Source organism: Myotis davidii, unplaced genomic scaffold (genome assembly GCF_000327345.1).
Source record: "Myotis davidii unplaced genomic scaffold, ASM32734v1 scaffold745, whole genome shotgun sequence".
NCBI lineage: Eukaryota > Metazoa > Chordata > Mammalia > Chiroptera > Vespertilionidae > Myotis > Myotis davidii.
In genome coordinates this window covers 451,094-464,822 of record NW_006297146.1, presented here as the reverse complement: position 1 = coordinate 464,822, position 13,729 = coordinate 451,094, and the positions used below count along the sequence as shown (strand labels likewise).

General features: G+C 40.8%; 1 protein-coding gene across 1 annotated transcript in view; it reads left to right on the top strand.

Moving 5' to 3' along the window:
* The window catches only part of HACD2 (3-hydroxyacyl-CoA dehydratase 2), an 88,283-nt gene that overhangs the window by 1,869 nt on the left and 72,685 nt on the right, over window positions 1–13,729 (top strand). Inside the window, exon 2 of the mRNA XM_006772899.2 lies at window positions 2,218–2,335. Within this exon, the coding sequence (XP_006772962.1) occupies window positions 2,218–2,335 (118 nt within the window). The remainder of the gene's footprint in view (window positions 1–2,217; window positions 2,336–13,729) is intronic.

Below are 13,729 nucleotides of genomic sequence, written 5' to 3'. Positions count from 1 at the left end.
GGCGTTTCCTCCGAGCGGGTGGAGGACGCTGTGGCTGCGGAGGGACCATGCATTTAGGCGGCTGTTTTCAAAATCCAGGCAGAGCCCGACAGAATCGGAAGGAATGGGGAAGCCTTCAAAGTTTTTTGACCGGTGGCATGAGCAGAGCTGTGCCTTAGACGAGTTGAGGCTATTGAAGGCTGATTGGGGTGGGGAAGGCGCCGGAGGTGGAGGGCAGAGCTGCAGGGGAGGAGGGAATGGACCCACCGAACCGCTTACTTCCTCCCCTTTCTCCCTCCTGTCGGTCCATTCCTGCCACGGCGGCGGTTTAGTTCTTGTTCTGGCACTAACTAGTTGTGCACCCTTGGATAAATTACTTTATTTCTCTTGGCCTCCGTTTTTTCTTTTTCTTTTTTTCACCTGCAAAACTAAAGAGTTGGGCTCTCCCAGGTTCCTCCAAGTCTTTGATCCCAAGATTTTGGGTGAGATGGATCACAGGATCAGACTATTCCTTACATATTTTTAAATGTGATTCATATGTAAAACGTTTTCCTTAACCTGTTTATTATGAAACTTTCAAACATACAGGAAACTTGGAAGAACTGTATAGGGAACATCCATTTTTATTTATTTTTGCAATGGCGGGTGCAAAATTTGAAATATACAGAGTCCCAAATGAAGTATGCACACTAACAGCTGATAGCTCGATTTTAATAAACACTTATTTTATTCAGAGTGTGTGTATACATTTTTGGACACCCTACATACAGGCCATACAGGGAAAATCTTCCCTCAGCCTGCCCTTCCACCCAGACCCCCTCCCTGGGGGCAGCTTACTTTGTGTATCCTTCGCATGCTGATATAAGTAAAAATGCACATGTATTTCCCCCCTTCCCCAGGCCTATTTTGAAACACAAATGCTAATGTCACATTAACATATTAACATCTTGGGAAGATCATGGGCTTTATTGCTAGTGTTAGAAATGGCCAGTGTTGCAACCTGGGCTCAGAGAAGTTGTGACTTGCTTGACGAGGTCACCGAACTAGTTCGTGTTAGATCTGGATCTAGAACACACAGGCCAATGAAGAAATATTACAGATGCAAGTTTTCTTTGTCGCATAAAAGGTCACAGTGATTTTAAGGCTATTCAGAACTCTGTGTATTTATATTTATATGTAAAATCCTTGCCTTAGCCAAGGGCATTGATGAGAACACTGGACCTGGAGAGGGATTTTAAGGTACATTGTTCTTCCCCAAAATAAGTCATTACTCCTGGACAATGAATGTAGACAAGGGGTGGAGGGTAAGGAGTGATATCTAGGAAGAGGAATTAGAACTGTGAGAGTACAGTAAGCTTTTTTCATTAGATATAGCATGACACCATTAAGGAGTTCATTTTTTCTTTTACAGACTATTTGATGTCTTTGTATGACATTTTATAGAAATAACATACAATGCTGCAATACATAGTTGAGATTTTACATATAGGTAAATCTATTACTGCCTTCAAGGAGACATACCTTAATAAAGGTCTGTTCATTTTATTATGGAACTTAAATGAAAAAATATTTCTGGGCCTGAGAAATTTATTTTTTTTGAAAAGGACAGTAGAACAGAAATGTAACATTTACAGTTACATACACCTAAGTGCTTTCCTGTTTTGCTTTGGGTTTTGATTTGGATTTCTTTAATGAATTGATTTTGGGAAATTCAAACAAAAAAAACCCTTTTATTCTTTAAAAAAAAACAAACCCCACAATGTATTCTTATTTCATTTGCAATTTAAAAAGGATAGATTTTAAGATATGGGTATGTTCCAGTGAGATACTTGTAAAAATGACTTAAAACATCTTCTCTCCACCCATTATTACACAAGGCATTTAAATTTTTCCTTTAACACTTTTTTTTTCTCTTGTCTTAGACCCTTTGCCACTTACTTTAGCTGCTCAGGGACTGCTTTAGCTTAGGCCCTTCATTTTGGCCTTGTTCTCAACAGGCAAGGTTGCAAAAAAGCCGAGCTCCAGATGGGTGAGGTGCCACTGTGCTTTTGCAGAGCACTCTTGGTCTGGTGCAACATTTCTGTTGGCATTTCAGAGCTATAGTTGATAAATCCAGGACACTGATTCTCGAAGTCACCTCTAGCAACATCTGTTGTTACCACATCTTCCTCTTACCTTAAATCCTACTTACCTTTTTTAATTTTTTTTTTCTGATTGCTCTTTTTCTCTTTTTCTTAGATGGCTTGTTATAGCAGTTGGTCTGGTGAGAGCATACCTGGCTAAGGGCAGCTATCATAGCCTTTATTATTCCATTGAAAAGCCTTTGAAATTCTTCCAAACGGGAGCCTTATTGGAGGTAGGTCCTGAGATTTGTTGTTGTTGTTGATTTCTGTTCTTATAAAAGAAAAACATGCTACTAAGTTATAGTGAAATAGCCATATCTGTTGGGTTTGCTTTAAATTTTGAAGACTTGCCTTATAGTATACTATAATGGTGATACCGAGACCATGTTAAAGTACAATCTCATTTAACTTGTATTACCTGGAATCTCTTTTACATTCTACTTCTGTTGGAAGTCAAATGAAACAAGCTTATATTGGGTTTTTTAAACTTCTAGGGACATCTTAGGGAAGTGTTAGTAAACTCAGATACTTTCAGGGGCAGGCATATAATGGAAGCAGGAAATTGTTGGGTATAGAATGTCGGGAGTGGTAGATGTAAGAAATAGTGGACCTGTTTAAAGTTATCCAATGTAGAAAAATTTTTAACAAAAGCTTATTAATTTTCTTGTATTAAGGTTGATGTATCTCCCATCCTGTCGCCTGGGGTCAGTATATGTTAGGATTTTAGAGCTGCAAGTGACTGAAACCCAATTCAAAGTATTTTAAGCAAAAAAGGAGTTTACTGGTTTCTGTGGTTGATAAAGATACAGATTTAACTTACAAAATCAAAGGAACCAGCTCAGCAATGAGAACCAAGGATTTGACGTTGCCACACTCTTTCCATCTCTCTCTGCGTATCTCTATTTCTCGTTGAATGTTGGTCCTAGACTCTCCCACTACATGCTGCCTTCTCCAAATGGTAGGAAACAGAGAGGGGGTTTATTTTCACAGCATCTGTGTCACAGTTTTAGGAAAGGATTCTGGTTGGCCTTGCTTAGACCAATCACTCTTGCCCATGGTTGGGCAGGACTAGGAAAGGGGAAATGGGGGTAGTTTTGGGCACACAAAGTCAATAGCTACCAAAAGTTTATTATGGTGAAAAACCTTCTGGTTGAAGAGATTTGGTATTTCATTTCATTTTACTTAGCCTACAGGGCAAGCCCATTATAACATTCAGAAGGATATTTAAGAAAACATTTACTTCCATGAAATAAGATGTGATACCTCAGCCTCTCACCCTCTCATTTGTAAGCAGAAAACTGTAGTTTTTGTTCTTTCCTCTCAGGAGGCAGAGAGATTTCAATACTGTCTATACTTACACAGTTTTGGTAGATGGTATGATGAAACGAGTTCCAGCTGGAGTCGGAGTGCCCGTATTCTAAGTATGCTGGTCTTTCCTATTATTTCATTGTGAATTTGGGCAAAAGGGCAAGCCCATTATAACATTTGGAAGGATGTTTAATAAAACATTTACTTCCATGAAATAAGATGTGATACCTTAGCCTCTCACCGTCTCATTTGTAAGCAGAAAAATGTAGTTTTTGTTCTTTCCTCTCAGGAGGCAGAGAGATTTCAATACTGTCTATACTTACGCAGTTTTGGTAGATGGTATGACGAAACGAGTTCCAACTGGAGTCAGAGTGCCCGTATTATAAGTATGCTGGTCTTACCTATTTCATTGTGAATTTGGCCAAGTCATTTATCTCTTGTTCGTCCCATTTTCTCATTTGTAAAATAATTAGGGTAAAGTAGCATTCCAAAGCTCTTTCCCGCCCTAATAGTTTGAGTCTGAGGAAACCAGCAAATCCTAGCGTGGGCCATTTTTTGAACTTAGAGTCTTGCAATTTTTTTGGAAGGGGCAGTAGTAATTGGGTAGTGCTTTGTCTTCCAGAGCTTTGGTCAACACAATATTGTCAGGCTATAAAGAAGCAAGTTTGGATCAAAACCATCAGAAACTGACCCAGTCCTTAATACAGCAAGAAGTTGGAATACTTTGCCTTGGCCAGTGTGGCTCGGTTGGTTGAAGTGTTGTCCTGTACACTGAAAAGTCGTGGGTTTGATTCCTAGTCAGGGCACATACCCAGGTTGCAGGATTGATCCCCGGTCTGGGTACATGTGAAGTTTCTCTTTCGCCCCCCCTCCCCCTTCCTTGCTCTAAAGTCAATAAAATATATCCTTGGGTGAGGATTAAAAAAAAAAATTGGAATACTTTAATAATTTAAAGGGGATTCTATCTCTGTAAGACTTTATAATATAATATTGGAGATATTGTTTTAAAAATGTAAGTATATCTTAGGAAAGATGGTGACATTAAATAGTATGATACAAAATCCACTCAGGAATCAAATCATAGACTTTGAAGGATTAATCCAGGGTTATCCCCATTGAATTTTAAACAGGGATTTAAGGAAATAATTTGAATTTTTGGTTTTATCTCTGTTATTCCCACTGAGAAGCAAATCAGTGGCAAATCCTGGGTTTGCTTTTTGGGGAAAGAACTCTGCATAATGAAGTGAAGACTCCCAGGAATATGCAGAGAATTAGCAGTGATTACAGGAGACTCCTCAGCCTTACTAAAACTACACTGCCTGTGTTGTCGCTTGAGAGTGTTATATTGTTCCCCCCAACTTACATTGTACAGTAATTACATGTGCATAGTATTTAAAGATGGGTTATCCTTATGGGAACTATTAGTGCATGACAGTATAGCTTGTTTACAGGAGGAGAAAATGAATGCAGTGAGGTCAGCTACTCATTGTGTCACTATGCTGAATATTTAGAAAGTTCTGTGGGTGTTTGCTTGAAAAGAAAATAGAGATTACTTGTTCTCCGGGAACTTCAAACCTTAGGAAAATATAACACTGCCTTTTAAAAGATTTTGAAACATTTACCAAGCAAGTACAAATGGGCATGTAGTGGTGTAATACAAAAAGACAATTTCGTTTCTGAGGAAATTATAATTTTTTTGCAAAATGGGTGCAAAGATATATTGATTTGGTGTTACAATAATATAGCTTTTCTAATTTTTTAGTTCATAGTCATCTAAGAATGTCTTGAGTATTTTTTATCGAAAACGTTTTCAAATTATTCCAAGGGTGATAATTTAAGTATATGTTTGAGTCGCTGTAATGGGTGCTGTGGATGTTGAGCCTTTGCTAAAAAGCTTTTAATTAAAAGCTTAAAATCTTATTGGGTAGATGATTATAATAGGTCCTTTGGTTAGAAATTACAGAACCTCCTTAACTAACTTATACAGTAAAGGAGGTGTATGATAAGATATAGGATGTTCCATGGAATCCAAGGGCAGGGATGCCACTGGGCCCTAGGAATGGCTTGCAGTCAGGGACTGGAGCACCATAGGGAACCCAGGAGTTCTGGCTCAGTCCCTTACCTCTGCTGTTCTCTCTTTCTCTTTGTCTCTAATTCTTTCTTGTCTTCTTGCAAACTAGTTTTTTTGGTTTCTTAGTCTTCATGACAGACAATGGTAACAGAAAAGCCCCTGAGATTGCAGTTCCTGCAATCAAGAGAGCAGCTAGTTGGAAGCTGAATCTTACCCCGAATTCCACATTCCCAGTGAAGGGCCTAATTTATCCAGTTTGAATCAGGAGCTTATTCCTGGACCAATCACATGCATACAGGAGCAAGGTTACATTCATTACATAGAAGTTGGAAAGGAGAGGTGATTTCTAGAAAAGGGTGTTAGGTAGAAAGCCCAAGCAGTATTTACCAAAGTACCAGGATACAATACAAGGAAGATGATAGTGTATGAGATAATTTATAAATTGACAGAAAAGAAATATTGATAATCTGTGAGCCAAGAGATCAATATGTGAACAAATATAGTCTGTGTTGCAGAGTATTGGCTAATTCTGAGGTCTAATTAACATAGGTAGCAAAAATATATTTAAAGATGCCATCATGTACCATATAATCAAAGTGAGATATCTCTGTACCATAAAATGAATTACTAGTACATATTATAACATGGGTGAATCTTGAAAACAAGCTATGTGAAAGAAAGAAGCCAGACACAAGAAGCCACATTGTGTGATTCCATTTATATGAAATGTCAGAATAGGCAAATCCATAGAGACAGAAAGTAAAAGGCGAAAGATTTATACGATCTGAAGAGAAACCAGAGAAGAGACAGAAAGTAGCTTGTTGGTTGCCAGGGGTTGTGGGGAGTGACTGGTAATGGGTACAGGATTTATTCTTAAGGTGATGAAAATATTCCTGAATTGGATAGGGTGACGGTTGTACAACCTGGTGGACTTACTAAAAGCCACCGAACTGTACACTTTAAATGGGTGAATTTTATGGTCTGTGAATTATATCTCAGTTTTTAAAAAATGCCATCCTATATAATAGGCAAATTGGCTGAACAGTGAATGACTGGTCGCTATGATGTGCACTGACCACCAGGGGGCAGATGCTCAACTTAGGAGCTGCCCCCTGGTGGTCAGTGCACTCCTACAGGGGGAGTGCTGCTCAGCCAGAAGCTGGGCTCACGGCTGGAGAGCATAGTTGTGGAGGTGGTAGCCTCTCCCACCTCCACAGCAGTCGGACATCCCCCTGAGGGATCCTGGACTGCGAGAGGCAAGAGGACACAGGCCAGGCTGAAGGACCTCCCCCACCCCTCCGCTCCCGTGCAGGAATTCATGTACCAGGCCTCTAGTAAATGTATAATGACCTATAATGATGTTTCCTTTTTACTTCATTCTTATTTTGGATTCATGATATTTAGGGATAAGGACAGATTCTTATGTTTGCAGCTTTGTTAAGAGTAGAGTGGAAGTTTAGAAATTAGTAGATTGATGCTACATTATGTCAGTTTAAATTTATTTTTGAGAGAATTCAGACTTCTGAATATGTTTAGTTAACATAAAACTGTAATTGTAGCAGACACTTTCAAATACTTATGATTGGATATGCCTGTGATTGACAGTCTTTACCCACCCCCAAGTCTTCACCTCCTATTGCCCCTGTGTCCATGGGCTATGCATCTATATATATAAAACTCTAAGCGGTGGAGCAGATGATGCGCACTGACCACCAGGGGGCAGATGCTCAATGCAGGAGCTGGCCCCTGATGGTCAGTGCACTCCCACAGTGGGAGTGCCGCTCAGCTGACCAATGGTGTCAGATGCTGGGCTCATGGCTGACGAGCACAGCTTCAGTGGCAAGAGCCTCTCCCACTTCCAGGGCAGCGCTACCGAGCAGCAGCAGCAGAGGCAGGCACCCCTGGGCTGGGACGAGTGGGAGCTGCGCCTGGCCTGGGCTCAGGCTCCTTCCCGGCCACCTGCCACTTCCCGCACTGCTATATCCCTCGGTGGGGGGATGTTGGACCAGCCTGATCCCCGCAGGGATGCAAGAGGGCACAGGCCAGGCTGAGGGACCCCACTGGTGCACCAATCCGTGCACTGGGCCTCTAGTATCTATATAATAAAGAGCCAGGGTCCTAATGACCAATTACGACCAAAGGTTCAACCAAAGGTTTGCCACAACCCAGCACTGACTGGGGCCGCTGCGTGCCCCAACACAGCACTGACTGCCTAGGGGGCTGCAGATCAGGCCTGGAGAGAGGCCTGCAGAGAAAGAGGCAGGGTCTGATCCATAGCCTCTGTGGCAGCCATTGATCAGAACTTGCCTCTCTTTCTCTCCCAGCCTGGCCAACAGCCATGCCTCCATTTCTCTCCAGGCCTCCACCGGGGCTGCTGATCAGCCTCGCCCTTCTGATCAGGCCCCGTTGATAGGCCCAGAGACGCTGACTGGTATAGAAACTGACCAATCAGAACCAAACCTGGGTGAATGTAAGGAGCCAATGGCTGCCTAAGAGGTGGAGCTTTTGACACCAACTGGCATAGAAACTGACTAATCAGAACCAAATCTGGGTGAATGTAAGGAGCCAATGGCTACCTAAGAGGCGGAGCTTTTGATGCTGACTGGCATAAAACCAAATTGGCTGGCAGAGGAGGGCAGTTGGGGGTGAGATCAGGCCTGCAAGGGAGGGCAGTTGGAAGTGAGATCAGGCTGACAGGGGAGGGCATTTAGGGGGGATTAGGCAGGCAGAGGCAGTTAGGGGTGAGCAGGACAGCAGGGGAGAGCAGTTGGGGGTGAGATCAGGCCTGCAAGGGAGGGCAGTTGGAAGTGAGATCAGGCTGACAGGGGAGGGCATTTAGGGGTGATTAGGCAGGCAGAGGCAGTTAGGGGTGATCAGGACAGCAGGGGAGAGCAGTTGGGGGTGAGATCAGGCTGGCAAGGGAGGGCAGTTAGGGGTGATCAGGCAGGCAGAGGAAGTTGAGGGTGAGATCAGGTTGACAGAGGAGAGTAGTTGGGGGCTTGATCAGGCCGGCAGGGGAGGGCAGATAGAGGCGATCAGGCAGGCAGGCAGAGAGGTTAGGATGATCAGGCAGGCAGAGAGGTTAGGGGCAATTAGGCAGGCAGGCAAGTGAGTGGTTAGGAACCAGCAGTCCCAGATTGTGAGAGGGGTGTCCGACCGCCGGGATCAGGCCTAAACCAGCATTCGGACCCCCTGAGAAGTCCCCGATTGGAGTGGGTGCAGGTCCTTCTCCATGCATGAATTTTGTGCATCGGGCTTCTAGTGAGTACAGTGGGGCCTTGACTTACGAGTGTCCCGACTAACGAGTCTTTTGAGATACCAGCTGTCTCTCGGCAGATTTTTTGCATTGAGTTGACAGAGTAATTTCAGTTAACGAGCTCTGTCTCGGACGAATTAAACTCGTAAGTCAAGGCCCCACTGTATATAAGTTCTTTGTTTTATCTCTTTCTCCCAACCCCCACACCGAGGTATGTCAGTCTGTTCCATGCCTCCATGCTTTTGGTCTTATTTTGGTCAGTTCATTTTTTTCATTTGATTCCGCAAGTAAGTGAGATCATGTGACATTTGTCTTTCTCAGAACTACCTTTTTATTCTGAAGACTTGATTTGAGAAAACAGACCTCTAAGAGAGATTTCTGAAAAGCCAGCAGAGCAAGTCATAGTGGAAATAGCTAACATAGGCAGGAATGACAACAAACCAGAAAAACCAGCTTCAAAAACAACATGAAAACCAGAGGGAAAATAGAACTTGGGTATAATTGATAAGTGTCACAACATTAGAAGGGAAAGGGAAGTCTGTGGGAAATAGGAGCCCACCCACACAGGCCTCACTCTTGACAACTGAGGTACGTAGAAGCAAATTGTTATGGTATTAAAAGAAGTTAGTGGCTATAGAAAGAAATGTACTGAAATTTAAAAAGGACTGAAAATATTGATGGTGGCAGTCAGGGCAGGAAGGGAGGCCTTAGTGCAGAGAGGTAGGTGATACTTAATATTCTAGAAAAGCAGGAGTTCCCAGTTAAGATCTCAGATAAAGTAGGTTACAGAGCAGAAGCCACTGGGAATTTTCAGAGTTCACTATTGAAATGTAAAAGAGAACATTACAAAATAGTAGTGCCAACCACATCAGAGATATTGTGTATTAGTGGAATCTAAACAACAGAAAATCAAAATATATAGAAAAGTAGTGAAACTCAATGGACTAATAAGGCAATATTGTATCTAGAAAACAGATTGAGGGCATGCAGTCTGTCAATTAGTAAGGCTACCAGAAGTAGAAAAGGTTGGAATGTATAATTCTTAAGTAATTGGGGGAAATTATAGAAAACTTTTCTGAACTGAAAGACACTAGGGTTATTGAGAGCATGTAGAGTTCCACATAGGAGCTGTTTTTGAAGACAAGAAATCCCTTCCCTTCCTAGGCATCTATTTGTTGAATTTTTATTTTATTTTATTTTTATTTTTATTTTTAATTTAAATCTTTATTGTTCAGATTATTACATTTGTTCCTCTTTTTTCCCCCCATAACTCCCCTCCTTCCAGTTCCCGCCCCACCCCCACCCTCACTCCCCACCCACTGTCCTCATCCATAGGTGCACAATTTTTGTCCAATCTATTTGTTGAATTTTTAAACTTAAAACCAAGATAAGTGATTTCCAGCAAAAGAGAGAAGATCTTAAAATGTAATAGTAAAACACTTTGGATCCTTGGACTTTAAAGAATTAAAAAATCAACAAGAAGCCAGGAGAAAGCATTAGTTTTCTAGTAACAGACCATGCAATTTCCTACAGATAGAGACATTTTTAAAACACCCACAAAAAGTAATGAAACTTTGAAAGAACCTTATCAAAGGATATTTAACTGTTAAACACTGAGTGGCCAGATTATTATGACCACCTGATGTTTGTAGACAAATTAACTATAATTTCGCACTGAAGTTGCTAGAGGGTCAGACCATTATAAATAGGGAGGCAGATTGTTTACCACGACAGTAGAAGTGTTGTTTTTTTTTCCTGAAGATATGGGTAAACAACGCGATTTAACAGCCTTTGAACATGGGATATATGTGAACATGAGTGGCCAGATTATTATGACCACCCCATCAGTACTTCGTTGGGCCACCTTTTGCCTTCGATACTGCAGCAATTCTTCTTGGCATTGACTTCCATGAGATGTTGAAAGGTGATGTGAGGAATCTAACACCATGCATGATGAATAGCACTGTCCAGTTCTGTGAGATTTGATGGTTGTGGAACCAGCTGCCTGATGGCTCGTTTAACTTCATCCCACAAATGCTCAATTGGATTGAAATCTGGTGATTGTGGGGGCTACCTAAGCAAGGTAAAGTCTCCCTCATGTTCTTGAAACTATATATGGATGGGTGGCTCAAATATGTAATTGCCTTTTCTGCCCTTCAGATATTTAATGAAAAAGAAAAATTTCTACCAAAAACCCCACTAAAATATAATAAATCTATAAAAAATCATTTTGAAGGTCTATGAGCAATTAAAATGTTTTTAAAAGACATTAAAACAATGGCTTTAACTTGTTAGGCCTATACTTTTGAAAAATTAGTACACATACATGGAGATCTATATATATATCCCCCATGTTCAAAGGCTGTTAAATTGCGTTGTTTACCCATATCTTCAGAAAAAAATCACTTCTACTGTCATGGTAAACACCCTGCTTCCCTATTTATAATGGTCTGGCCCTCTAGCAACTTCAGCACGAAATTATAGCTAATTTGCCTACAAACATCAGGTGGTCATAATAATCTGGCCACTCAGAGTATAATAAAGAAATAAAATTAACCAAGTCTTGAGCATTGTCCAATGGAACTTTCTGCAGTGGTAACATTCCAAATATGTGCTGTCTGTTAACAGTAGCCACTTGTCATATGTGGCTATTGAGCCTTTGAAATGTGGCTGGTGCGATAGAGAAATTTAATTTTATTTACTTTTTATTTAAATTTGAACAGGCACATGTGTATTTGTGGAATCTGAACAACAGAACAGGTGGGTGGTACAGCTTTAGACCATAGTACATATTGGAAGATATCACATAGAATTTCATGAGATATTTCACCTTTTATCAGGGTAGAATGAAGTGGAAAGAATGATAGTAAGTGAACAAAGTAAGGCCAATCTAACAATGAAAATTTCTTTAGAAAAGATGTTTCTGAATAACCTATTGTGGAAAATGGCATTAGTGTTGTTAAAGTTAAAATTTAAAACTAAAATTAGCCTATTGCAAGTAGGTGAAATATAAGGGTTCAAAAAGTCAGTGGGGGGAAAAGAGGACATGTCATATTTTCAACAATAAAGATTTAAGACAAAAAGAGGAGAGAACTGTTTACCACACAATTTCAAGAGAGATTTTGACTCTGGCAAGTCTTCTAAGTTTTTTTTCCAATGAAATATGCTTAGTTTAGTTCAGTGATTCTCTGGATCTCAACAAGAGCAGTCCCACCCTCCACAGTGCACTCTGGAAAATTGTGAAGGTGTTTTGATCACCACAATGGATAGGGATACTGCTAGATATCCTACAATGCCTAAGACAGTCCAACTCAGTGAAGATTCGTTCTGCATCCCCGTCCCCGACCCCAACTTTGTATATTCTCCCCAGGCTAACCCCTCTAAAGATATAAATTGATAGTCTTGTAGTACATATTAATACTAAAACATCTTCACGAAAAGTTAAAAAGCTTATTAAGTTAGAAGATGGTTGTTGTCTTCGTTTTCTATTGCTGCATAACAAAATATTACAAACTTAGCAACTTAAACAATGCTCATTTATTATTAGCCCATGGCTCAGTAAGTCAAGAGGCTGGGTTCTCTGCTCAGGATCTTACAAGACAGAAATCAAGGTGTCAGCCATGCTGACTCGGGAGGCTTTGGGAAGAATCTGTGTCTCAGCTTATTTAGTTTGTTGGCAGAATCCTGTTCCTTGTGGTCGTAGTCTGAAGTCCCCATTTCCTGGCTGGCTGTCAAGCTAGAGATCATTATCCTAGCTCCTAGAAGCTACTCTCCAATCTTTGCCTATGGTCCCCTCCATCTTTGAAGCCAACAATGGCTCATAGAATCCTTGTTCTTTGAATATCTCTGAACTCCTCTTCTGCCACCAGCTGGAGAAAACGCTGCTTGAAAAGGGATCACATAGTGGGGTCAGGCCTACCCATATAATCTCCATACCTTAAAATCAGTTGATTTGGAACTTCAATTTCATTTGCAAAATACCTAGATTAGTGTTTAATTGCATAACCAAGGAACAGGAACCTTGGGGAATTATCTTTAGAATTCTGCCTACCACAGCTGGTATGAAGAGGGAACCTAAATGAAATAAAGGTGTCATCTCCAAATAATTGAGTAATTTGTTCACTTGGCACATTCTGTACTGTAGGTATTATAGCATTTCCAGCTTGCATATTTAGGTGAAAACGATTTCAGTGCAATAGTGCTGTTATTGCAAAAGCAATGAAACACTGAAAATATGTAACAGGAGATTTGAGGTTCCTGTTCAGATTTTAGTTACTAAATTAGTGGAGACATGCAGGGGTCTTACTGGATTTCTTTAATATGGACTATTTTAATAATATTTCTTATTACTGCCTTTTGGGGGATTGCTGTAGTTTTTTATGTTTTATCCTAAAGCTATAACCAACCTATTAAACAGCTGCTTTTATTGCTTCTTGCATTACTGGTTGTTGTTTTCTAATCCATCTTCTATTCCTTATTACACCAATCAAAGAAAATGGATTCCAAGGTCATTTTACAAACTAGACAGATTGAATATCTCAGCAGGATTTCAAGGCAGAAGGATGTTTTCTGTGATAGTTGCTTTTTACCCCATCCCATGATATAATCTATGGGATTATTTTGACACCACACTTATAAATGAATAAGACCTATCTGATTTGCAATAATATTGTACTTCCTGGAGAGAAACCAAGATGGCGGCATAGGTAAACACCGGAAATTGCTGCCTCACACAACCACTTCAAAAATACAACTAAATGACAAAACGGACATCATCCAGAACCACAGGAATTCTACAACTAGAAGGAAAGAGAAAAGCACACTGAGACTCAGAGGAGGTGCGGAAGTAAAGTACAGAGGTACGGAGGTGCACGTGGAAAGGGCTGGCAGCTGAGGACATGGTTATCTTTTTCAATCGGGAGGGAGTCTCAAGCTCCCGACTGCTCTGAACTCCACTTCCGGGCAAGTCTCTGGGGACCCAGACTCATACGG